The sequence below is a fragment of the Gadus macrocephalus genome, chromosome 12 (genome assembly GCF_031168955.1).
Source record: "Gadus macrocephalus chromosome 12, ASM3116895v1".
In the NCBI taxonomy this organism is placed as follows: domain Eukaryota; kingdom Metazoa; phylum Chordata; class Actinopteri; order Gadiformes; family Gadidae; genus Gadus; species Gadus macrocephalus.
The window spans coordinates 10,600,116-10,626,244 of NC_082393.1; the positions used below are offsets into that span (position 1 = coordinate 10,600,116).

A 26,129-nucleotide genomic window follows, 5' to 3' on the forward strand; every position below is an offset into this window, starting at 1 on the left:
CAAGTGTGTGAATTGACCTGGATATGAAGCGCATATCCAGCGTCCGTAGCGCACGGAATGTTACTATATGCACCTAGCAGCGTCATACCGCCGCTGCTGGGTGCATATAGGTGAAACACTGAAGTAAGAACAGTAAATAGAGAGAGATCTAGTCGGTCTGATGAAAAAACTGCTTCAATTTTAGTAACGGGCCACATTTTCTTTGGCAGTAACGATAACGGGGTTATAATGAAAGTAAGTGTAATCATTTGGATTTACTCGTTAGTGAAAGAAGTAACGCCGTTAAGTTAACGCCTTTATTCCCACCACTGATCAAGAGAGAGAGAGAAGCGCTTGCAAACCTGAACATTAATCAGGCTTATACCATGGTCTGGGGGAATACTAGATTCTGATTGGCTGCAGGGTGTACATTAACCCCTGATATATGGACACCTGCTAAGTAGTTCCAGTCAAATTGTCTGTTCAGCCTTCAAAACGAGAGCTGGTAAAAAATTGTGAAAAATGTGTGTGTGTAAATTGTGAAAAATGCATTAAACCAATCAGAAAACACGGTTATATGCTAAAGATCCTATGGTATCTATGGTATAAAGGCTGTAACGAATTTGAAATTATAAATATGTGCACTTTATGTTGAAAGTATAGACCGTCGTGATTCCCATTGAAACAAATGGCGCGATGATTCGGTCTTCAAAACGAGAGCTGGTAAATTGTGAAAAATGAATTAACTGTAATCAGACAACGCGGTTATATGCTAGACCCTGGAGTACTTGTGGTATAAAGGCTGGGACGAGTTAAGAATTAGAAATATGTACGATGCATAACGTTAGCTCGGTGGCTCCTAGCTGAGAGGACGAGAATACCTCCCGTGGTTGCCAAGTCGTAGCTAAGGTCCGTCCTATTTACTGGAGGAGTGAACAAAGTTTCCGTTGCATAAGAACCTTACGGGAGGGTAATGATTGTTCCAGGTATTAGTCGAACCCTCAGGTGTTACCAGGGAAAAAAAAGTTATGGCTTGAGAAAAACTTTATATTTAAATTGAAAAACGCATGAAAATATAAATTAATGGTCTTAATTTATTTTCTTTGGCAAGTGACCATGGCAGGGGTTAATCTAAACCGGGAAAGAGGGGCGCTGCGCCTCCTTGTTTCAACCCAGCGCCTCCTTGTCGAAAATTTTAAATTACTTAAAATCTCCCAGAATGGAGAGCGAGCGAGCAAGACCGCGCACAGGAGACAGACGTGCTCCTAACCGCGTTCGCATCTGTGTAGCGAGCGCGCAGCACAACAGAGAGGGATCTAGAAAGAAATTCAACTTTGACCAAGCAGTGGAGCGTTGGGGGGGGCTGAGGAATAGAAAAATACTAATTTAAGTAATAAAGAAAGTGTTCTTCCAGCAGGTACCCGAAGTACGTGTTTTTTTTTCTATATACATTACTGTATGTAATGTTCTGCATCTATGGTAACTTAGCCATTTTGAGTAATTTGGCCTTACTATACGAGTCAACATACTGGTCCTTCACAAGCCTCAGAATGATCCATTTCTACCTCAAATTTTCAAAAGCTCCGCACCGCGGAAGGGGGGGGAACCCCCCCTTCCCCCCCGCTCGGTCGCTTTGCTCCCACGCCATTGATGTTTTCCCCCTTGTGAATTTTTTCTAGAAAAACCCCTGCATGGTATAAGCGGATAATGACCTTCGAGGTGTCAATTATCAGGAATTAATGGCCTCCGCGTCGTCGATTAATTCCTGATAATGGACACCTTGTCGGGCATTATCCCTTACATACTTTATTTGTTTATGTCATTTTCTATCATTTTTGGGAGCTACAGGGAGAGTCTCAAAGATCTACCAGTCGATCGCGATCGACCGGTCGGCAACCACTGGTCTAGATGAAACGGGTTACACTACTGATAATGTTATTTTTCATTTGAATGTTTATGCTGCGTCCAGAAAATTAACGAGTGATATCATTGCATTATAATCGATCATGGTCGGCCATTGCATCGATTTTTTATTCACACACACAACCTTCAGTGTGAGGTCCACGGTGGCAGGAGAGACCGTGCTTAGGCTTGAGGTCTGCTGCAGTGCCTCTCTCCGGGGCAGAGGCAGAGAGTGAGGCAGTGCCACCTGGAGGGACGGATGAACAACCTTCATGTTACATTATTTCACAAAAAGATTAACCTTTTCTTTTTCCACTACCTTCTAAACTTATCATGCCTGCTTTCTGCACTGTTTGCATTTACAAGTCAGTGATGATAAAACACCAAAACAAAGAATGTAAAAAAGGATTTCAGGATATTTTCATTGTAAAGCAAGATTTGAAGTAAATAAAAAAAAATATATATATATGAAGATAAAATGTTTAGGATGTCAGGATATTTACTAAGTGACGTTTAGTATCGGCCATTGAAAGATGAAGAGGGAACCTACATTTGCCACCAGGCTCTCCTCCAGCTTGCCTACTCCTGTAGGAACACTATCTGCCAGTGAGGAGGAGGGGGTGGTGTAGTCTGTTACAGACTCCTAAGGAACAAGGACACAGAGTCATCAACTCCCCATATAGGAACCAGCTTAGCACACAGCAGCTGTTTAACGCTGCTTTCACATTGTTCCTCAAGACCATTTTGCAAGTGACACAATTCCCAAACGTGACGTAACTTGTCAGGTAGAACTGCTGGATTACCCCAAAACAAAAAGCTGCTCCTGCTGCAATGAAGTCCATACGCAGTTACTTTCTCAATCAGTTTGCCATTTTCACTTATTTGGAGGTTTGCTCATCCGTGTGCCAGAACTTGTTAGATTTTTTAATAAAAGGGATTCAGCCTGCAGGGGGAGGGGACGTACCTTGGAGTTGCTGGTGTACTCCGCCGACGGCACGGTGATCATGCCCTCGATGTCTCCGCTAAGCTCTGGCACGGTGGCATCACTGGTGGTGGGGCTTGAGTCTGTGGCTCTGCTTACCACCCCGCCGGGTACCCCCGCATCCAGGCCTTCGCCCTCCCCCCCGCGGGCATCCTTGGCCTTGCGGTTCTTCAAGGAGCGCTCCTTTCCGATGGGGCCCGGCTTATATTCCTTGGTCTCCAGCGGCTCCATGACATGGAGCTGGGGAAAGCAACATTTTAGTGTAAATTAAAAGTATATCCAACATGAATAAAAAAAAAAGGCTGTAAAATGTCGCATCTGCCCATTTTCAATTGGGGCGTGGCCTGTGACTAAAATGACCACAGTTCATAGATTGAATGTTTGATTTGAGCGGGACAAACCAAGTGACTGTTGGGGACAAAAGGCAATTTTACATACCCTGCAATTTCACTCTCTTGCCTGTGTAAAACCGAGGGGGTATATTCCACCTTCGTCAAGGAGCAGGCTTTCTTGGTTCGTTTGAGTAGGCGAGGCTACACACGGAGAGGGACCTCTTTATAATACTCTAATTTTTATTTATGTAAGTCACTCGCATGTAAGAATGAGTAGACTACATCTGATTGTAGGCTACAAATGCGATTAACTATTTACAAGTGCAAAAACGCCAACATATGCTTTATTTTGCACTTGTTTTTCATCTTGAGGAATGCCTCGTAAAAATAAAAGTAAAAAGCCTTAAAGGGACACTGTAATATTTTCAGTCATTCATTACCTCAATCAACGTATTCATTCATAAATAGGTCCTCATTGGTGTAAAATTATCTCTGCCAAAAATCTCACTTATCCTCCTGAGCGAAGAATAATTAATATGTAGTTACATAGGATGGGTAAGCTTCATGGAGGCTTCCATGTTCTTCCGGTCTATGAACTGCCGAGAGGGACAAAAAGCACTACGTGGTACAGGAAATGCAAACGCGTTTTCACTCTGAGCCAGCGTGAATGATGACTGAAATACTTCACTATCTTGCTCGAGGAATAATTACTCATGCATCATTAGCTTACACTAATGATTAGGGATGGGTATCGTTTGGGTTTTATCCGATACCGGTGCCTACTCGGTACTTTTCAAACGGTTCCGGTGCTAAAACGGTTCTCAAACCGGTACTTAAAAAAACGAAACGGCACACACTTGCATTAAGCAGAAAGTCAGCGGACACCAAGTTGAATGGCAACGGTGTTTGCTAGCCTACTTGATATGCAAGATTTACGGTTGGCATCAATTACTCGACTTACCCGAAGAGGCTGCTGTGACTGATACATATCTTTTTAAAATTACAAATAATTGTAATTACTCACTGAAAGCAGGCAGGCACGCATCATGGCGCAACATTACTGCCAAAGTCATATTAAGTAATATAACTCATGTGCGCAAGGCAGCCACAGGAGACAGCAACATTGTTTTCAACCGCTCTGTACCGCGCTGTATTAATTCCCAAGTTTTGAAAAGAAAAAGTATTTGAAGCGAATAATGTTTTTGATTTGTTTAACAGCAAGTTTTGGATGCATGCATCGGCTTTGAGTTTGTTTGTTTGTTACTTTAAAATTACATTTGCTCGCAACACACACACACACACACACACACACACACACACACGCACATTCATGTTCACCCACTACAACCTGCCGATCTTCAATCAAAACAACATCAAGTAAGCGATGCCACAGCGCGTTGACAAGTCCGTCCCGAGTCTCGAGGCGCCCATAGGCTTTATATGTTTGAAAGCCGTGACACTCTTTTACCAGTTGGCCTGAAATACCACGCCTCGCAGTCATGGACCTATAAAGAAAGTCGTAGTCGTACCATGCTTGTTTACCGCAACATTGAGAAGGGTCCCGTCTGAAACAGAGTCGCGCAGCGCTGCGTTCCGAACGTTGTGTAATCAAATACACCGGTATGGCGGTAGGCTATATAAAAAAATCATATCCTAACGAAAATACACACCGTTATTCAGTGAGAACCGGTATAGCGCCCAGCACTAACGCAAGTTGACGCCGCAACACCATGGGGGCGGGGCAGGGGGCGTTAAAAAACGTCAGGCACCGTTATGAGGAACCGAAATGTGTGTTCTTATTCGATCTCGTTACAACCGTTTACGTCGGAACCGGTTCCCCACTGGAACTGAGTTTCGGTGCTCAACCCTACTAATGATTCAATGCAGTTTGAAATTTGTTTGAAATAACGAACCTCATCATCACTCGAATGACTCGATGAGGTAGTATTGGATGTCATGACACAGCTTCTTGGCACATACTGCCCACCGCAGTTTTTGAACAAGCGAGCACTATTAGTTTGAATGCAATATACAATTGTACCACTAGATGGGAGTCATTTTTACACAGTGTCCCTTTAAATTAAGTGCGGCTACATCACCTTCTCACACATGATGGTCAGCAGCGCATAAATTTCACCATCTCTATAGTTAGAAGTATAATGTTGCTACGTCATCAACACCTCTACCCAAGTCCTGCCCATGGTACTGCAATGTCGTCTGATCGCATTTACATGAAAATGAAACACCCAATGGCCCTCATTTATCAAACGAGCGTACGACAGAAAACGTGCGTAAAATGGACGTACGCTCATTTCAACGTTGAGCTTGGCATTTATCAATTTGAACGTGAGCGCAGGCTGCGATGAAATCTCACGTCAGGTCTGAGCTCGTGTACGCAAGTTTTTTTGGCGCAACATACGGGTATTTCAATGATGAATAGTGCAGCACAAGTAGCCCATGTTCAACATCTGTATTAATTACTAAATAAATTGGAATTAGCCCAGCCGTTCAAACAATTACAATCAAGTCAGGCCTAATTAAAAACAGTATTGCTATGAAAATAATTAGAATGTGACAGGTGAAATGTTTATTCAGCTGTCTATATTAACAGGAGCTTTGCCAAATAGGTGGTCGTGTCTCAGCGATGGCAGATCTGGCTCTGTTAAGGACCTCAACGCACAGACGAGAGAGTTTTTCGAGACCGCGCCGATTTTTTTAAGGAGGGCGATGAATGGCTCTTGAGTCGTTATCGTCTCCCAAGGCATCTCCTGATGGAGCTATGCAATGCTTTGGAGCCACAGTTAAGGCAAGAAACTAGGCGATCAAACGCAATACCTGTGCAGGTTTGCTCTACCTTGGGATTTTTGGCCACCGGGATCTTGCAGCGGGAGATCGGGGACAGGTCTGCTATTTCCCAGCCAAGTATTAGCCGAACCATGCCAGCAGTTGCAGCTATAATGTCCCTCTCCGAACGTTATATTAAATTCCCATATAATAACGATCAGCAAACTGGAATCAAACGGGATTTGTATGCTATTGCTAGGTTTCCAAATGTGATTGGTGCGGTTGATTGTACCCATGTGCGTATGAACCATATATTAATGATTACGCGTACATCAACCGCAAAAGCTACCATTCAGTTAATGTTCCGATTATTTGCGATGCCAGAATGTCAATCCTGAACATGGTAGCCCGATGGCCTGGGGGCACGCACGATTCTTTTATTTTCCAAAATAGCAACGTTGGGCATCGTCTACATCAGGGCGCACTACATGGTCAGAGTAATCTCGGGGAGTTACGCTGCAGTCGCACTGCACCGGCCTCCTCCCGTTTCTTGCTTGGCCGGCTTCACAGCCGCAACACGATTTTTTTGGTGCTGAGCTTCATGTCGGACCATTTCTTCTTCACCTTATTCGGAATTAAATAACTTTAATGGAATGCAAACAATAGCATATATGTGAAATGTTTTAAGCTGGATAACAGAAGTTGTACATTTAATTTATTATTTAATTAATTTAATTAACAAACCTCTTCCGTAGCCCGACGAACATTGGAAACACTATTCACTGCAACAGTTATTTCCTTCCATATAGCATTCTTTTGCTGGCCTTTAATGCCAGCTATAGGCTACCAAATAAAACCAGACGGTTCGCATCCACCAGTGACCCGAGCGTCTCCATTTGGGTCTCGGAAAAATTCCTCTATTTTACCGTTGGACGTTTCTCCATGTCGTAAAAGTTAGGGGCGAGACTTCTGAAGACGTGCTTTTATATGGGCGTGTTACGTTAATTACGATCGATCTCAGCCGCCGTATTTATCAACACCAAGATCCTTCGTACGCTGGGATTGGTGTGATACGAAGGTTTCGTAAATCTCACGTGGGTCCTATCGTAAGATGAATCATGCGTTCAGATTTGCGCTCATTTCTACGTTCGTTTGATAAATGAGGGCCAGTATGTGTAGGGTTTGAGAGGATAAATTGGGGTGCGAAATCAAGCCGGTATATTAGCTCGGTGATTGTAAACTCGCGGACCATGCCATAAGATGGGCATATTTGGCAGTGTAAAAACGACTAATGGTTCCAAATGCTCAAGTAAGATGAAGTCGATTAGCAAATCAACATGGCCGCCGGAGGCTCAAAATCATCCAAATTTAACTTAACCAAAAGCCGGAGGTTAACTTCACCCATTCATCAAACTTTGAGCAGTCAAAAGGCACATGCGTCAAGATTAACTTCTCCAAAATGTATCCAGATCGTGCCATAGGGGACACTTTAACAATTACCTTAAAATGAACATTTTGGAAGGTTATATTTTCTGACCACTTTCACCTACATTCATGCAATTTTATAGACATTTGTCTATCTTCATAATGAACAAATGTTCCTAGGCAACCTGCAAAAGGCAACAAAATGGCGGCTGGATGTCCGAATTTTCCCAATCAACGTTAGGTGACGAAAGGTTAACTTGGGGTACTCCTGACCAAACGTGTGGATCTTAAAGAAACACAGTTCAAGCTTAACCAGAATAAAGTTAATCCAAATCAATCACACAATCAATTTAATACTGTAAATATGCATAACATGAAAGTTTATTCGCACATCACCAGATCCAATCTGACTAAAGACTACGGTAAATAAATTATTTATTCAGCACTAATTTGTAGGGGCCCCGGTGTTCCTCCGTACCTTCTGTGTTTTGATTGTTCCGGCACGGGGCTGTTTCTGCCTCTGTTCCTTGGGGGCCGGCAGTTTGTTTTCGACGCAGGTCTCCAGCAGGGCGGGAACACCATCGCTGTCTGTGCTGCCAGTGGACGACGGCGCTCCGAACTGGATGCTGTCCATTCCCAGCTCAGTGCTCGCCTCAGCTCCAGACTTCAAACCCTATAATAAAAATAATGATGGGGACATTATTTATTATGGACAGCATGGAAAGATTACAATGTGATGGTGTGTTCCTGAATCTTCGGCGCCAGCCTTTCCGAGTTGCAATTTGTGACGTCATTTCCGGTCTCCGCATTTATAGCAGATAGCAGTAGATCGTGGGTACAAGCGGCCGAGATGAGTTTTCTCAGAAGGGTTCCTGGCGTCTCCCTTAGGGATAGGGTGAGAAGCTCAGCCATCTGTGAGGAACTCGGATTAGAGCCACTGGTCCTTTACTTAGAAAGGAGTCAGCTGAGGTGGTTCGGGCATCTGGTAAGGATGCCCACTGGGCGCCTCCCTTGGGAGGTGTTTCAGGCACGTCCAGTGGGGAGGAGACCTCGGGGAAGACCCAGGACTAGGTGGAGAGATTATATCTCAACACTGGCCTGGGAACGCCTCGGATCCCCCCCGTCAGAGCTGGTCAATGTGGCCCGGGAAAGGGAAGTCTTGGGCCCCCTGCTAGAGCTGCTCTCCCCGCGACCCGACCCCGGATAAGCAGACGAAGATGAGATTTATAGCGTTCCTGTTTGTCTTTGTGATTGTGTCATGAAATTGGCTAGTCGTTGTTTATCGTTAGCTACATTTACCTCTTAAGCAAACCAGCCCCAAAAACAAATGACACAACTTTACATTGTATTGCACATACAGCAAGACCGTGCAATGCATACATTGGTGGCCGGAATAAAGTAGCATTGTAACCAAGTGTGTAAGAGCATTTAAAATCTACATTGAAATTACCAACATGGTACAACTACAAAGAAAATAAATCTTTTCACGGGCGCAGCCATTTTTGTTGTGTCTTTACTGCTCTCGATCTACTCAGAATTCCGAGTGAGCCTCCGAGAAATGCCGCAAGAAAGCTGGGAGATTTCCCAACTTCCAACTCGGAAGGCTGCAACCGAGGAATCAGGAACACACCATGAGCCCTCTGTTGATCTGTTGTGTTGACCAGATGAGAAAGCTAATCGCTGATTGCTATATTTCTTTAGAGCCGAAACATGCAACGACTGATAGAGGTTGAAACCAGGGGCTCCACATAAGACTCAACTCCTGCTCCCCTGTACATCTTTAGCCTTATTCTTTATTAGTGTGAATGCTGTATCAGCAATCACACTGTAGATATTGAATTCATAAATTTGGATTAGTGTTAAACCCAATGAAATTACACAATTTCATTTTTTGCTTCATATAAACTATTAAACTTTTCTACTGCCGTTGACTACCACCTCAGCTAGTACAACTACTACCACCACCACCAGCTCAGCTAGTACAACTACTACCATCATGACCACCTCAGCTAGTGCCATTACCAGTGTTCACATTAGCCGGCTATAGCCGGACATTGGCCGATTGCACGCACGCATGGCCGGTGGGGATGGGCGTGAGGAATCGATTACTCGAGTACTCCGCGTTACAAATGAACTCGGTTGGTGGACAGGCAAACTCGAGTTTGCATATACACACACAAAGTTTTCTGAAGCAAATGTATCAATTTTCTGTCGGCGCCACTAACGCATGCCGTGGGCACAAAGCAAATTAATTGTATCCATTTCTGTGTGGCGCGTTCCGTGCCGTGTGCAGGCATGCCAGAATTCAAAAAGTTAAGAGATGGCGGTTAAAGCAAAGCGCAGCGAAGAATTGAAATACTTTAAAGAAATAGCAGATCATAAGGTGAAATGTAAAATATGCCAAGCGAAATCGAGCTACAAGAAAGTACTATGCGGCAACATATATGTTGCCGCATAGTACTTTCTGGTAGCTCGATTTCAGGCGCATATTTTACATTTCACCTTATGATCTGCTATTTCTTTTAAGTATTTCAATTCTTCGCTGCGCTTTGCTTTAACCGCCATCTCTTTAAATTAGATTTCAGGAGCATATATGCTCCTGAAACACAACGGTGAGTTCGGGAAAGCAGACCCGCAGCAACCAAGTGTGTCGGCTATTTTCACCGCCGCAAGACGTAGCTTTAATCCCGGCCGTGTAGAGAACATCACAACGCTGAGTATTTCCATAGTCCATTTGCTGCCGTTTTATTTGCAGCTTTAAATTATTTGCAATGGTTAGGCTACTTGTTTCGTTTTTTTTTTTTTAAACTGTTACAGGCCTTGGTTCGACGTGATTTAAATTGTGAGACGCATATTTATTTTTGTAAGGAAAATGTGTTTTGAACGTTTGCAAAAATAAATAATGAATACTCTGATAACTCTGACTGTTTTGATGGAGAATAAGCATTACATGTTTGGTTGGTAATATTGCCGTTCATCATCAGGCCTATTCCTGCTGCAGATGCGTTGCATTCTGAAAATAGATTTGATTAAACGAGTACTCGATTGATCCTCGAGGAATTCCTTCGATCACTCGAGTTTGGAATTTACTACTCGTGCCCATCCCTAATGGCCGGTATAATAAAATGTAAACGGCCCACATGTCTGAGAAAAAAAAGAAAAGTTCGCATTCATGTATGAATTAATCAGTAGCATATGAAAACCAGTAGCGGTTCCTGGCCGAGCTCACCAGGGAGGCAAACACAAACGTGCATTCATGAACATACACGTCATTCAGTGGCCACGCTGTTGAACGCTGATTGGCTGTCATCACGCGCAATTCGCGTCAAAGTCGATATATTTCAACTCAAGCGAATTTATCGCGGCACAAATCCTCGTGAACGCGCTCGCCTGTGCACGGCGAAAGTGTGGCGCGACAAATCAAAACAAATCTCTCGGGACAAAATTCGCCCGATATGCGTCTCTACGTTCACTTTGGCTGGGATCTTGTCGCCCCATCGCGTTTGGTGTGAACGCACAAATCTCGAGCGACTTCAACTTTTCGCGAGCAGCGGAGCACTTCCATGCCATGAAGTTGCGCCGAAAGTAGCCTGCAAGAATTGCAATTATCGAATTAGTTATTTTTTACCCGTTTACCATTTTTGCTGAGAATCACTGTTATGTTTTTTTTGCTTAGGCTAATTTAATAAATGGCATTTATTGAAGCAACTTAGTTTGGGTCGTTTGTCGTTTAAATGTGGACTTTTGGTGACTATTTAATTATTAGTGAAAAACGTCCGGAAGATATTCCAAATGTCCGATATTCTGGAATAGTGACATTTGTACGCCCAAGAAAAAGTCTGGCGTGAACGCTGGCCATTACTACTACCACAGCTACCACTACCACAGCTACTACTACCACAGCTACTACTACCACAGCTGCTACTACAACAGCTGCTACTACAACAGCTGCTACTACAACAGCTGCTACTACAACAGCTGCTACTACAACAGCTGCTACTACAACAGCTGCTACTACAACAGCTGCTATTACAACAGCTGCTCCTACTACTACAGCTGCTACTACCACTACCTCAACTTCCAGGTTTTTCCGCAGTGCACTGCAATACATTTGACCTTTCGAGATCTTCTGCAGAACAGTGCACTACATTTCAGCTTCAATGGTTTTCAGCAGTGCACTGCAATACATTTCAGCTTCCAGGTTGTTCAGCAGTGCAGTGCAATACATTTGACCTTTCAGGCTTCAGTTCAACTCTTTTTACATTTTTGTTTTTCAGCATGCTTTTCATTCAGCTTTTAGCGGTCACACAGTTTCTGCTGGGAATGCATTTTCTAGTTATTCTTTAGAACCGTTGATCTAAAGAATGTTTTTTTTCCAATGCAACAAATGACAGACAAGCATGCAAGAGTCTTACCTCAGTGGTCACAGTGCCTGTGAAAGATGTGAGTGGTTTGTTCCAGGCACTGACTGAGGGTGGGTGTAATGGGCTGATTGGCCCAACTGGAATAAATAACAATGCATTAGCTAGAGTCAAGGTCCAACATTCGTGCATCAGTACAGTAGCAAAACGTGCATGAAGCCACATCCAAGACTTAAATTTGCAGAGTCTAGAGTTGAGTGGCATCTAGCTGAACAGATTGGCAGATATTGAATATTAGTCATACGTTTTCAATAGAGATTAAACCCATGATATTACGAATACTTTAGTCCTTAACACTACAATGATTGTATCTATATTAGGGCCCGACCGATTCATCGGCCTGCCGATTTAATCGGCCGATTATAGCCTTCTTGAAAATAATCAACATCTGCCAAAAAGACGCAGATTACAACAGATTATTTTTTTTTTTAAATGTTATTACGCTTAGTATCCTGCAGAGTGCGCTCCTACTCGCCTTGCTAACTAACACCTTTAGCTGGAGTAAAAAAGAGATTGAATTTTACCGTACAACATGAAAGCACGCTCGCTCAGGCAGCTGCGCGCTCACCTCACCAATGTACACAAGACGCGTTGTTTGAGCATGTTGTGCCTGTTTTTCTTTAGGTCCCAGGCCATGTTAATTTGTTATACTGTAGACTCTAACGGTGAGACCATACTGCTCAGCGCGCACGTGTTAGTCACTGCTCATGAGCGCAGCACATTGGGAGTTATTTTTTTATTTTACATTACACTCATTTTTGACTGTAAATGTATTCTAAAACTCAATGGTTCTGCATTAAATTCACATATTCGTCAAAAGTGTTTAAAGTATATTTAAGGTATCAAAACTACGTTTTATATGTTTTTTTTTGTTTTGTTTTTAATCGGCCGATTAAATCGTAATTTTTCTCTGAAAACAATCGCCATCGGCACTCAAAAATCAATATCGGTCGGGCCCTAATCTATATAGGATCTTCTAAAATGTAGCCTGCCATGTTCGCACAGTAGACCAGAACCAAGTAAACTTTTTTTCCCTTTTTCAACTTTGAATCAAAAAGCGTTGGGAGCAAAGAGTTTTATGAACTCCCGATTTTTTTTTGGTACCATCGTTGTGTATGAGCATTATAATGAGATATGTTGAATACGAGCAAAAAATTGCATAGATTAACATGTTGAAAATCAAATAAGACAAAATGATTTTGGGTTTACTACCCAACCGCTATCCAACTTGTAAGCTAACCCTGGTTTTACAGACTAATCTTAATACAATTTATAAATCTATCAAGAACCTCCTAATTTTACACTTGGCTATTCAATGCTGATGTTGACATAACTACCTACCAGGACCTTACAGGCAAGTACAACACACCGCGGCTTTTCTGCTGGAAAAAGTATGGGTGGGTGGGGGGGGGGGTTCCTGCTTGCTGCAATTGTGAACCGCACTGCTAGATGCCGCTAGGTTTTACACACTGCACCTTTAAACTACAGACCAAGTCAATACACTGGGGATTGTATTCACCGTTTTACTCACGTTTCTTGACATCAGGGAGCCCAGTGGAGCCGGATATCTTGTTCTCCCAAAGCTCCGTACCGAGGGTGCTGTGCGCTTGTGAGGTGGCCGGCGGTAGGCTCTTGGAGGTGAAGTCCACGGCAGGGGAGGCGATGGGAGGCAGAGGGGCCACAACTCCTTCCAGAGGTAGGTGGACAGTGGCTGGTTGAGAGAGGGCTGGGTGAGGGTGCTGGGGGACAGAGATGGGGGCCTGGGGTTGGGAAGGGGCACTAGATACAGAAGCAACCAGCGAGGGCTGAGGCTGGCAGTTTTGTTGTTGTTGGTGGTTCTGTTGTGATGACTGTTTCTTTGCGAATCTTGGTGGGAGTTTTCCTCCACCTCCTCTGCCCTTCTCTCCAGAGCCTTTCTTACCCCAGTTCTGCAAGAGAACAGCTGGTGTTAAGACTTTATCACTAACCCAAACAGAGATGTCCGTAAGTAACATAAGGGCCATCCTCCATCGTTTCACCTGAGGGGTCTGCTCCTCCTTCTTCCGCTTTTCCTCATCCTGCAGTCGTTTCTGCTGCTTTCGAGACACCACCTCGGTGAAGCCGTCATCCACTGCACTGGACTGAGGATCCTCCGTGGTGGTGACCTCAGGGTGGTCATCTATGATTACTACACCTGGAGTGGGGGGGAGACAGAGTTAGGCTCACACACAAACACAGCACTCTATCATTTGTCTTTTACTGAGAGTGCACTGCTCGGATAAATAGTAACAGATGTAGGGAGATGTAGTCCTAATCATACAAAAAAATGTCCATCATTAAACCTGCAATGACTTGACCTTTTGATAGGATGATGAGGTGTATATGATGAAAAATGGCCATCTGATTTTGCCGTTATTTCAATACAACATTTTTAAAGTTAATTTGTGACCCTTGTCCCAAATGATACATTAAATGATCAGACTGAAGAAGAGGACAAAGCATGGTCCCTTACTGGCGTAGTTGTTGAGGTCAAACTGGGAGAGAGCATTCTCTTTGGGCTTCTTGGCGGGCTGTTTGGCATCGTCTTTGCGGCGTGTGGGAAGATCTTTAGAGCCTCTCTGGGCCCCCGAGCCTGCAGCTGCCGAGGAAGAATCTGGATTCTGTTGTCCTGCAGCGCTGCGGGATCCATAGGATGTCAATTTGGTCAGAGCCAGAGACAAACACATGCTTGGGGGACCATATACACAACATAAATCTCAATAAGACTCACATTGCTGAGATTATAAAACTAGTTTGGTAGTTTCACAACTCAAATATTATGGTATTACAGTGTTTCCCCCACGTTCACACAGCCGCCGCTGCAATAAAAATCCTTCTCCTAATTTATTTATAATTTTTTTTATACGTAGCTCCTTTTAGAAAATGTACAGCGCGTAACGTCAATTGCGCAGCACGCGGCACATCGTCACGTAACCAACATCAAAGAAGAAAAATACACAGCGAGTGTGGCAGTTGTTTGCAGTAGGCTACCCTACACGGTTGCAAAGTCACATTGATTCTAGCAGTAGCGAGTGCAGACAGACAGACAGACAGACAGACAGACAGACAGACAGACAGACAGACAGACAGACAGACAGACAGACAGACAGACAGACAGACAGACAGACAGACAGACAGACAGACAGACAGACAGACAGACAGACAGACAGACAGACAGACAGACAGACAGACAGACAGACAGACAGACAGACAGACAGACAGACAGACAGACAGACAGACAGACAGACAGACAGACAGACAGACAGACAGACAGACAGACAGACAGACAGACAGACAGACAGACAGACAGACAGACAGACAGACAGACAGACAGACAGACAGACAGACAGACAGACAGACAGACAGACAGACAGACAGACAGACAGACAGACAGACAGACAGACAGACAGACAGACAGACAGACAGACAGACAGACAGACAGACAGACAGACAGACAGACAGACAGACAGACAGACAGACAGACAGACAGACAGACAGACAGACAGACAGACAGACAGACAGACAGACAGACAGACAGACAGACAGACAGACAGACAGACAGACAGACAGACAGACAGACAGACAGACAGACAGACAGACAGACAGACAGACAGACAGACAGACAGACAGACAGACAGACAGACAGACAGACAGACAGACAGACAGACAGACAGACAGACAGACAGACAGACAGACAGACAGACAGACAGACAGACAGACAGACAGACAGACAGACAGACAGACAGACAGACAGACAGACAGACAGACAGACAGACAGACAGACAGACAGACAGACAGACAGACAGACAGACAGACAGACAGACAGACAGACAGACAGACAGACAGACAGACAGACAGACAGACAGACAGACAGACAGACAGACAGACAGACAGACAGACAGACAGACAGACAGACAGACAGACAGACAGACAGACAGACAGACAGACAGACAGACAGACAGACAGACAGACAGACAGACAGACAGACAGACAGACAGACAGACAGACAGACAGACAGACAGACAGACAGACAGACAGACAGACAGACAGACAGACAGACAGACAGACAGACAGACAGACAGACAGACAGACAGACAGACAGACAGACAGACAGACAGACAGACAGACAGACAGACAGACAGACAGACAGACAGACAGACAGACAGACAGACAGACAGACAGACAGACAGACAGACAGACAGACAGACAGACAGACAGACAGACAGACAGACAGACAGACAGACAGACAGACAGACAGACAGACAGACAGACAGACAGACAGACAGACAGACAGACAGACAGACAGACAGACAGACAGACAGACAGACAGACAGACAGACAGACAGACGCTAAAATGTGTCGCTACATGACCACCAGTGTTAAAAACCCTCTGAGCCCAATCATTTTATTGTATCTATAAACCGCAACCTCCGTGCCGTTTTTCCTCTAGTATTGTGTGAGTGTGTGTAGGCCTATGTGTGTGTGTGCGTGTTGTCGCTCTTTTTGGGATCACTCATAGCCTTTACAGGAGCTTATATCCAGTCAGGAATTTATAGCCTAGGTATTTTCGGGAACTTTGAAAAATGAATCCATACTGTTAGATCCATAGATGTTGTTCTTTATTGCCATATAAAATCTGTTTATCGCGTATTTTAGTTAGGGATTTATGCTAATCGCCTGTAAGCATGTGGTCATTAGCATAAATGCAGGGAAAAAACCTAAGGACTTCTTAAAAGATCATGAATAGTTTCTATTATGTATAACTTTTTTTTATTTATTATTATTTTATTTATTTTATAATTTTCTCATCACTTTTTGACTCCCAAGACTAAGAAGAAGTGTTTTAAGCAATAACAAGCTTATCATCGCTCTCTTGTCCTCTTCCCCTGACTCTCACTGTCTCACAAAGGGTTTAGTTAGGTTTATAATTTAAAAAGATGTGTTTTGCCCATTGTTGCAGGAGATTTCATTTTTGAACAAAGTGTCTTATGTAAAAAACAGTTATGCTTTGGGCATAGCAACCATGTTTAGTGTTTAAGCATTAGGCAAAAATCTGTAAATAAATTGGGCAAATTATATTTGCGTTGTGGCATTTTTTGTTTAAATATTACTATACAAAAATATAAAAATCTGTAAATGAAGACACAAAAGGCAAAGTTACAACACCAATAATCCCATCTACAGTAATACACAGGACTGTTTGAATAGGATTTAAGTGCATATTCTCCTCTCAAAGTGCACCAGATTCATGCATTCCAATGTAAAGGGTACAAATAAATTCCAGCCGGGGGGGCATGCCCCTGGACCCCCCTAGAGGGATCGGGGACCACACCACCGCTAATGAAAAAAATCCTGCAGGAAACACTGTATTAGTATTAGACAGGCATCTGCTTTAAATATTTTGCATACACACTTTTGAACAATCCAATTAAATCCTGCAGAATTAAAAGTCACATTCCTGCTACTGTTTTAGTTCCAGCTGACATTACATGAACCGGTCCCTAGTAGGGATGGCGAAAATGTAAAATATTCTTGACCGACCACAGAGCCTCATTAACCGGTTAACCGATCAGATTAAAATGTGCCATTTGAAATAACAGCCATTTTCGAGCCGTGCCAGCTATTTCGTAACTCTGCTTATCTCTCCCGTTCTGCCTCCGACTCATACATACACAAACTCTCCGAGTGAGAGGCAGTAGCTCTAATTGCGGCACGACCTGTGTTTGAATTGAAACACGAGGCATGCTTACTGCAAGTTGGCCGTGTGTAGAGAGTAAAGGCCCATTCACACCCTACGGTAAATACGGATACGGGCCGTTTTGTCCGGTCCCGGAGGTGTTTCGTCCGTAAATGGGTCCGTCGCCTCTGAGCGTACGAATCCGGAGTGCTCCGGGAGAACCGGAGCAATATCACCGGAAATCGAGGCGGCAGTATAGAGTCAAAAGTCAGACCGTTCGCAAAAACAGTAGTAGTAGTAGAGTAGTATAATATCTCAGTGTTTCCCATACATAGACCATTGTGTGGCGCGGCGCCACAGAATCAACATCGAGCGCCACGAATTGATTCTGTCTTTTTCTTTTTTATAACGCGATTTTGAAATCTAAAAATTGTTCCGTCCATTCATCTCCGCATAGCACTCGTTCTCCCTGACACACACACACACACACACACACACACACACACACACACACACACACACACACACACACACACACACACACACACACACACACACACACACACACACACACACACACACACACACACACACACACACACACACGTCACCCATCGCTTAGCAACCGGACACGCTGGGGTTGATAAGTTACCGGACTACTGTAACTACTACGGAGTGATAATAACAAAGACGTGAATCAGGCAATAAATCCAATTTCCTTGACAGCGGTAAAGTTCGGTGTGCATTAAAGTACAGACGGAGTGAACCAATTGCAAACTACTGCAGCTGCTCCAAGTTAAACCCCAAACTAATCGGAATAAGTATTTTTTAGCGGACTACACCACCTATTCTATTTCGCATAGAATTCTATTCCGAACCGATTGAGGCGTATATTAGGGGTGTAAATCTCTGGTTTCATCACGATACGATATTATATCGATTCATTGGACAACGATACGATATTTGCCGATATCAAAAGTCTGCCGCGATACGATTTCGATTCAGGGGCATGCGATCGATATGAGACGATATCATATGCCCATTTAACACATCATTCATAATTTTATTTCTTTGCTCTTCCGGATATTTAAAACAAAAAAAATCAATTTTTAATACAAATAATAAAGTGCCACATAATTGCATTTAAGTGCCAAAGGTTTTTTATGGCTTAAATTAAAGAGCCTGTAATGATCTTTCATTTTGAACGTAGACCATTCCCAACCTATCTGTGTGGATAGTTTTCTTCTAAAAACAAAACATCCCTCGGAATCATCTTGGCTGTTAAGATAAGCCGTCCGTGTTGCCAGATTGGGCACATTTTTCAGCCCGATTTGGCTACTTTTAATCACGTTAGGCTGGAAAAACGGGACATATGCCCAATCTGGCAACACAAACCAAAACTAGACATCCTCGCGCTCACACGTGCTCGCTGTTGCCTCGTTTAACCGGTGAATGGATACGAGCGGCTTGGCGCTTTGCGCAGAAATAGTTTCACAAACACCCGCGAAAGGAGATATATAATAATAAAAGGGTGTAATACTGCGATATGCATCGATGTTTGGCCGTTGCATCGATGCAGTTGGATCGTTCGCCAATCAATCGATGTATCGATCTACATCGATGTATCGTTACACCCCTAGCGTATATATATATATATATATATATATGATACTTTTCTATTCCGATTGAGCTGTTCTTCCACATCTATGTGAATCAGATGTGTCCGCATATAAACGCGGAGTTACATGCAAACTCACTGACGGCTGATTCGCCCGCTCCTCCTGTCCACGCGCAATGCTTGAGGTCAATGGAAAAATATATTTGGCACAGAGAAGACGGTCTGCGACATTTGCAGTTTACCAAAGGTTAGTATGATATACTGTGGTCTAACACACCTGCCCACATTTTTTGTTAACTCAGAAAATGTAATATTAGCTTTATGAACTCAACTTTATTGATATTGAACATCCCGCACCCGTCATCATAGACAACGTCGTTGGTAACGCAGCGAACACTGCGATTAAGATGAAATGCGGTTATAGTTTAGATAGGCCTATACGTACGGTGCCCATATCAAAAAGAGTAGAAAACATTTTACATTCTATTCTTAATATTATTTTATTCTGACTCTGAATGTTTGTTGCTTTAAACCAGAGTATTGAAAAGTTTTTTCTGTACCAAAAAAGGCCTCGTCCAGACAAGACGGAGCAGCTTGAGGAGGTAGTTAGCTTAGTCTGAAATTAAGTTGAACAGTCAAATGGCTGTGGCTAGTAAATGTTTATTAAATATATAATCAATTTATTTCGAATGTTCCTAGGCATCAAACAGTGCTGAACAACCCAGTGCTTCTCAGGGGCCGGGCTGTTCAGGAGAGATACTGATTAATATAGGCCAAGAGGACAGCAGACAAAATGTTGCTGAAACAACAGGTGAGGTGGAAACAGATTAGTGTAGATTTTAACTTTAAAAAAATAAGAGTAGGGAAAGTAATTTTGATCCTTCTGTTCCTGGTAGAGAAAATGTGCTGATCTGTTCATTGTAGGTCATCCAACCCTACATTACTGGCCTGGAGACAGAACTGAAAAGGAGGTTCCAGGAGCTGGACATCCAAGGAGCCTTCCATGTCCTTAGACCTCAGTCGGCTGCCCTCCCTGACAATATGTGCATTGCATTCATTATTTTAGTTAGTTGCCTTGTTCTACCTAGTAGTATATTGTTACTATTTATTTTATATTTCCTAAAAAAGTTAAATATTGGTTCAGGTAAGTCTTGAGATTATTTGTACTTTAAATAAAGACCTCCAACTTTAGTCGTCTGTTGCAATTCATTCCTTGAATGTCACAGAATCAAAAGTTCAGGTAAAAACTAAACTCGTGCGCTGATGCCGCGCACCACACATTGGTCCTTGGTCTGTGGGAAACACTATCTGATATGCATATGGGCCTATTGTATTTAACGTTTTATACTTATATTATACTATAAACCTGACCTTTTTATTTCATTTTTCCCCTGCTTTGGCAATGAGTTGTAATTGGTCATTTAACAACATTTTGAGGAGATAATCTGCGGGTTGGTGAGGGGTGTGACATGTCACCGCACACTTTTTGCACTGTTTTTTGCCGATTTCGGATGACGCAAAGCAAAATCATCTCAATAGATGTTATGTTTGCGATAATTTGTGAAACGACAGTCACTGCCCTCTAGAGGATTTATTGCGTAACATCCATAACAACGCTGAAACCAGACGGAGGTATGAAGGGTAGTTCCGGGGGCAACGTTTGGGGCGACGGACGATTTTCGTCCGGATCCGGAGGTATGGATCGGCCTTAAGGCTGGGACAACGCGTCGACATAATCGATGACGTCGACGCATAATTTACATCGACGCGAAAAATGCGCTTCGATTCGAAAAACCCAAAACAAAGATGGCGGCGCAGGAGCGTAGTAGCAACGCGAGTGGCTCCGCATACTTTCATAAGTGCAAGGCGCTGTCATGCCAAATTTGTACCGGCTGCCAAATTTGTACCGGCCTACGTCATCAGTTGTTGACAACTTGACAACTGATTTGATTGGGTTGTCCGTTGCCGGGCAGGTTTAAAAAAACATTCGGCTCATGTTTCCAAAGACGAAATAACATAATACAGATAACGGATCGCTAGATAACACTTGTTTTTACTTTATATTTGTATTGTATTGAATTGTTTAATCGAATTTAGCTAGTAAACTGAGGGTTTAAAGCAGGTTTCAAAAACATTCGCGCTTATGTTGCCGAACACCAAATAACATACCGTATTTTCCGGACTATAAGTCGCGCTTTTTTTGTAGTTTGGCTTGCCCTGCGACTTATATTTCGAAGCGACTTATATGCCAAAATTGTGCGTACATAATCTTCGGCCGCAAGATGGCAGTCATTCATTAGGCCTACAACTGAACGCTGCAAGCCTACTGCACCACCGAATAAATTATAAATAAACTAGACCGTAGACAAAACAAAAGAGAACACAAAATAAAATGCCGCCAAAAAGAAAAAGCTATACTGCACAATTTAAACTGCAGATTATAAAGTATGCAGCCGAAAACGGCAATCGAGCAACAGAAAGAAAGTTTGGGGTGAGTGAAAAACTTGTCCGGGACTGGCGAAAATTTAAATGTTTAAAAATAAATGCGACTTATACACCGATGCGACGTACATATGTTTTTTTCCTCGTCATGGAGCATTTTTTGACTGATGCGACTAATACTCGGGAGCGACGTATAGTCCGGAAAATACGGTAATACAGATAACGGATCGCTAGATAACACTTATTTTTACTTTATATTTGTATTGAATTGTTTAATCGAATTTAGTGTTTAAAGCAGGTTTCAAAAACCTCTCGTCTCGCTCAATGAAGGAGTGCAATGAACGAGCATGAAAGTTCGCGAATGTTCAGGAACCTTCCTACGTCATTCGACGCGATCGCCCGTTGCCAGGCAACAGACGATCGCGTCGTCTGTTGCCAGGCAGGTTTGGAATTTGTCAACAACTGATGACGTAGGCCGGTACAAATTTGGCAGCCGGTACAAATTTGGCATGACAGCGCCACGCACTCCTTCCTCTAAAGTATGGGAATTCTTTAATGTAAAAGGAAACGATTCCGTGATATGTCGTCTTTGCAAAATGGAGATGGACGGAAGACCTTTGTGTTTTCAAGGCCTCAAGGTTTTATTGAATGCTACGTCTGACTTCTAAGAATGCATTACTTTGCACTTTTTGCACTGTCTGCACTTTTTAAGGCAATAAACATGTATTGCATTGATAAGGAATTCATGTTTTTATCATTCAGACATGTGAATATTCAGACATGTGAATCAACATGTATAAATTGCCATTAGTCAATTAATGGGGAGATAATCGAATCAAACTGAAAAAATGAATCGTTTTCCTCATCCTGCAGTCGAAAAAAGAATTGCTAGATTAATCGTTTAAAAAATAATCGTTTATCCCAGCCCTAGTAGAGAGCAGGGCCAATCGGAAGAGGGCAGCGTTAGGAACTCATTCGAAACATTGCCGCGGCTCCTTTAAGAAAAGGACAGCTCCGAAGAGACGCCACTTGTTTAGTTTGGAGGAGACAGAAAAATGTTGTGAGGGATAATTTTTTTCACTTCACACCAAAAGATCATGGAATGACATGGCTACTGTAGTCTTATAGCGTTTAGTCTACTGTCCATAATAATTTAGAGATCATCTTCTCCGCTGCTCGCATGCGGGAATAATTAAAGGTCCCATGACATGCTATTTTATGTATTCTTTAATATAGGTATTAGTGGGCAACTAACACAGTATTCAAAGACGTTCCTGAAATTCAGCCGTGGTGCAGAGTTACAGCCACTCCGAGCCAGTCGCACATTGAGCTTCCCCCAAATGCGCTGTTTTGGTGTCTGTAGCTATAATGCAAATGAGGAGGAGCGAGGCGGGTCAAGGAGGAGGGTGGGGGTGTGGCCCTGAGAAGCTTGCACCATGCGCTCTGTTTACAGTGGATGTATCGCAATGGCGAGGCGCACACAGCCTTTAGCCGTGTTCTGTAAATATTCTAGAACACACGGGAGTCCCGGAGCTCTATATCTAAATATTATCATATAGCCTACATAGATATCTATATCATATGATGATATATATTATAACGGCCAAAAGCTGTGTGAGCCGATATTATGAATCTCAAACGACCGCGTTGGGTTCTCCGACATTCCTGGTTCTTCAACGTCCTCATGAATGTGAAGTAGACTGAACCGCGACAAGGAGGAGAAAGGGATCGTTGCCGGGCAGCGCTTAGGCACCTCCGCCTCCGGCGGTGGTCCCTCAGCGGGTCTCAAGCTGGAGACATTAGCCGCCAACAATCCCTTTCTCCTCCATGTCGTGGTTCATGTACTTGAGGGAGTCCAAGCCAAAGTTCCTTCCCCCCAATTCATTCTCAACCTTGGCTGAGATAGATAACCCCCAATACGAGTCTCGTTGTAGAAATACCAGAGACGAGAGTCCGACAGAACGGTTATCCAAATAAAAAGGAAGTGTACAACACTTGCGTTACAGTCCTGGAGCTCTATATCTAAATAATATCATATAATACATAGAAATCTATATCATTTAATACATATTATCACGGCCAAAAGCTGTGTGCGCCTCCAGACGATATAATGAATCACAAACGACTTTGTCGGGTTCTGCGACGTCTCTGGTTCTTCCACTTTCACATCAACCTGAAGTCGACTGAACCGCACGCTGCCTGCTGCCGGCTGCCGGGCGATTGGTGCCTCGCAGCAACCGGCGGCATGACGCAGTTCATGTACTTCAGCCAGTCAAAGCCAAAGTCCCTTTCCCCCAATTCCTTCTCAACCATGGCTCAGATAACCCCCACAACAGTCTCGTTGTGGAAATACAAGACACGTCAAAGAACCGACAAGAAACACTTGCGTTAAAGTGTGTGTATTCACACACACACACACACACACACACACACGTGGCGCTCGCACGGTCGAGTCTCATTGGCGGGCCAACGTCTCTGGGCGGGCCAGGCAGAGTAAGGGGAGGAGCTGAGATTCCTGATGACGTCATGAATACAGACATTCCAAATCAGCGCACTTGAGCCTCCGTTTTTTCAAAGGCGAGCAGAACAGCTAGTGCTCGTTTTACACCAAACGCAAGTTTTAGCCATTGGGGGACCATAGGCAGGCTAGGGGTAAACGATTATTTATTAAACAATTAATCGGGCGATTATTTTATCGATTAGTCGACTAATCTAATGACTAATTGGACGATTATCTATTTTTCTGTTGCTCGATTAATAAAAACCATAATGTATCTCAAATAAATACCAAAAAATTCTTAATAATATACTTTATTTCTCCGTCGAAAATCGACGAATTTTTGACGTCGACATCATCGACGCGTCGCTACAGCTCTAGCTAGGGGAACTCATATTTATGTTAGAAAACCTCATAAAGTGAGATTTTCATGTCATGGGACCTTTAAGAATTGAGGAGAAATTAAACAGTGGGCTAGAGACGCGGTGTCCGTCCAACTTCCAATAAGTCAACTGATCATCTTTTTGTGTGAAGTGAAACCAACACACACTCAGCGAGTTAACCGACACAAATCATTGCCCACATAGCCACGCCTCCTCTCACTAACTCGCAGTGCGGTCTCCGGCAGTAATTTGGCACTAGTCTCATTGCTCTGTGTGATGGTGATAGCTAAAATTTAGCAAACACGGGACCAGTTTTGGAAGAGAAAGAAAACTGTATGAGTGCTGTTTAAAAGTACTTTGGATTTGGGGCAAATTCCCAAGGAAAGACAAAAGACAAATGTATACCCATATGCAAGAACAAGGTTTTGTGTTTCAAACTGTGCACATGCACAGCAATAGCGTTCTTTTTCACAAAATTTGACCTGCAAAAACTACATTATATGAAAGCTGGGCCTCCAATGACTCCAAACCATATCACTGACTAAAACTCACATAAAACAAAAAAAAATGTCTTACCTTTATTGTTTTTGTCTTAAAGTTGAGATTGATCGCATAAAACCACTATGAAGAGATAATACATTGTGTGGACGAGAATTTGCAACTAAACAGTGATTAAAACAAACTGGGTTGTAAACTGGCCCACAAAGTTGACGACCGGTACATTTATTCGCCAGAAAATGAAGAAAAAGGAGCAATGCACTGGCACAGGCTCCTTCCTATGATTCATGCTTTATCTAAACAAAATATTAAAGTTTCTCATAATAGCTTGTCGGTGATGTTCAGACCTACTATATGAAAAAGTGCTAATAAGAGAAACTAAATCAAAATTTCGTTAAATCAGTGACTTTCGATTATTATAACACTCGGTAACAACGACGGTACTAAAAAGATCACAAAGTTTGTGGATCGTAACCATGGGGATAACACCCCCCCCTTTCATAAAACTTAATCCAAAACACATAATTTTTTCAGTCTTCGAATTCCAGCTAAAACTGTAGATTCACTGTATTTAAAAGTTGACAAGCTAACCTTATCCCCGCATAATTAAGCCTAACCTTACAGTGTTTGAGTTCTCCACGCAGCCTGGAACTGCTGCTAGATGCTTGCACTAGCAAACGAGTGGCACGAGACCTATCAGCTGCAGCTGAGTATAGCAGTATAGACAGAGGGGGTACTCATGACCAAATCTGCCTCTCTAGTTAGGTCTTCTTGATAAATTTGAAAGCAGGCATTTGATGTGATGGGAATCACTGCAGTTGTTTAAATATTATTTTATCATGCTTTTTTTTGACTAGTCTACTACCGTCTGTCACAAAACACATTGTTAACAGGAAATTAACGTCCCTAATTGACGTTACATTAAAAGTAGATCAGGCGGTCACACATTTTATTTCTAAGCAGAAACGCCAACTCAGAGAACAGACTAAAGACACCTCTGGCAGAGACTATATTTAGCCCATCATGAAAAATCTTTTCACAGCCTATTACTCCGAAAGCAACAAGGGCAATGTGATGCACGCGCTAGGAATAGTTGGGTTTCGGGAGCAAAGTGTGATCCAGACAAGTTGTCCTACTTGTAAAGCATCGTCACACAGCCAAGCACGAATAA

At 43.1% G+C, this 26,129-nt stretch overlaps 1 protein-coding gene across 7 annotated transcripts in view; it reads right to left on the reverse strand.

The window, feature by feature from the left end:
- Positions 1–26,129, reverse strand: part of prrc2c (proline-rich coiled-coil 2C) — a 59,785-nt gene that overhangs the window by 12,081 nt on the left and 21,575 nt on the right. For all 7 annotated transcript variants that reach the window (XM_060068007.1, XM_060068004.1, XM_060068006.1 and 4 more), the window contains 8 exons: positions 14,317–14,480; positions 13,844–13,998; positions 13,357–13,753; positions 11,820–11,905; positions 7,883–8,077; positions 2,846–3,103; positions 2,432–2,524; positions 2,027–2,128 (listed from right to left, as the gene is read on the reverse strand). In XM_060068007.1, the coding sequence (XP_059923990.1) occupies positions 2,027–2,128; positions 2,432–2,524; positions 2,846–3,103; positions 7,883–8,077; positions 11,820–11,905; positions 13,357–13,753; positions 13,844–13,998; positions 14,317–14,480 (1,450 nt within the window). The remainder of the gene's footprint in view (positions 1–2,026; positions 2,129–2,431; positions 2,525–2,845; positions 3,104–7,882; positions 8,078–11,819; positions 11,906–13,356; positions 13,754–13,843; positions 13,999–14,316; positions 14,481–26,129) is intronic.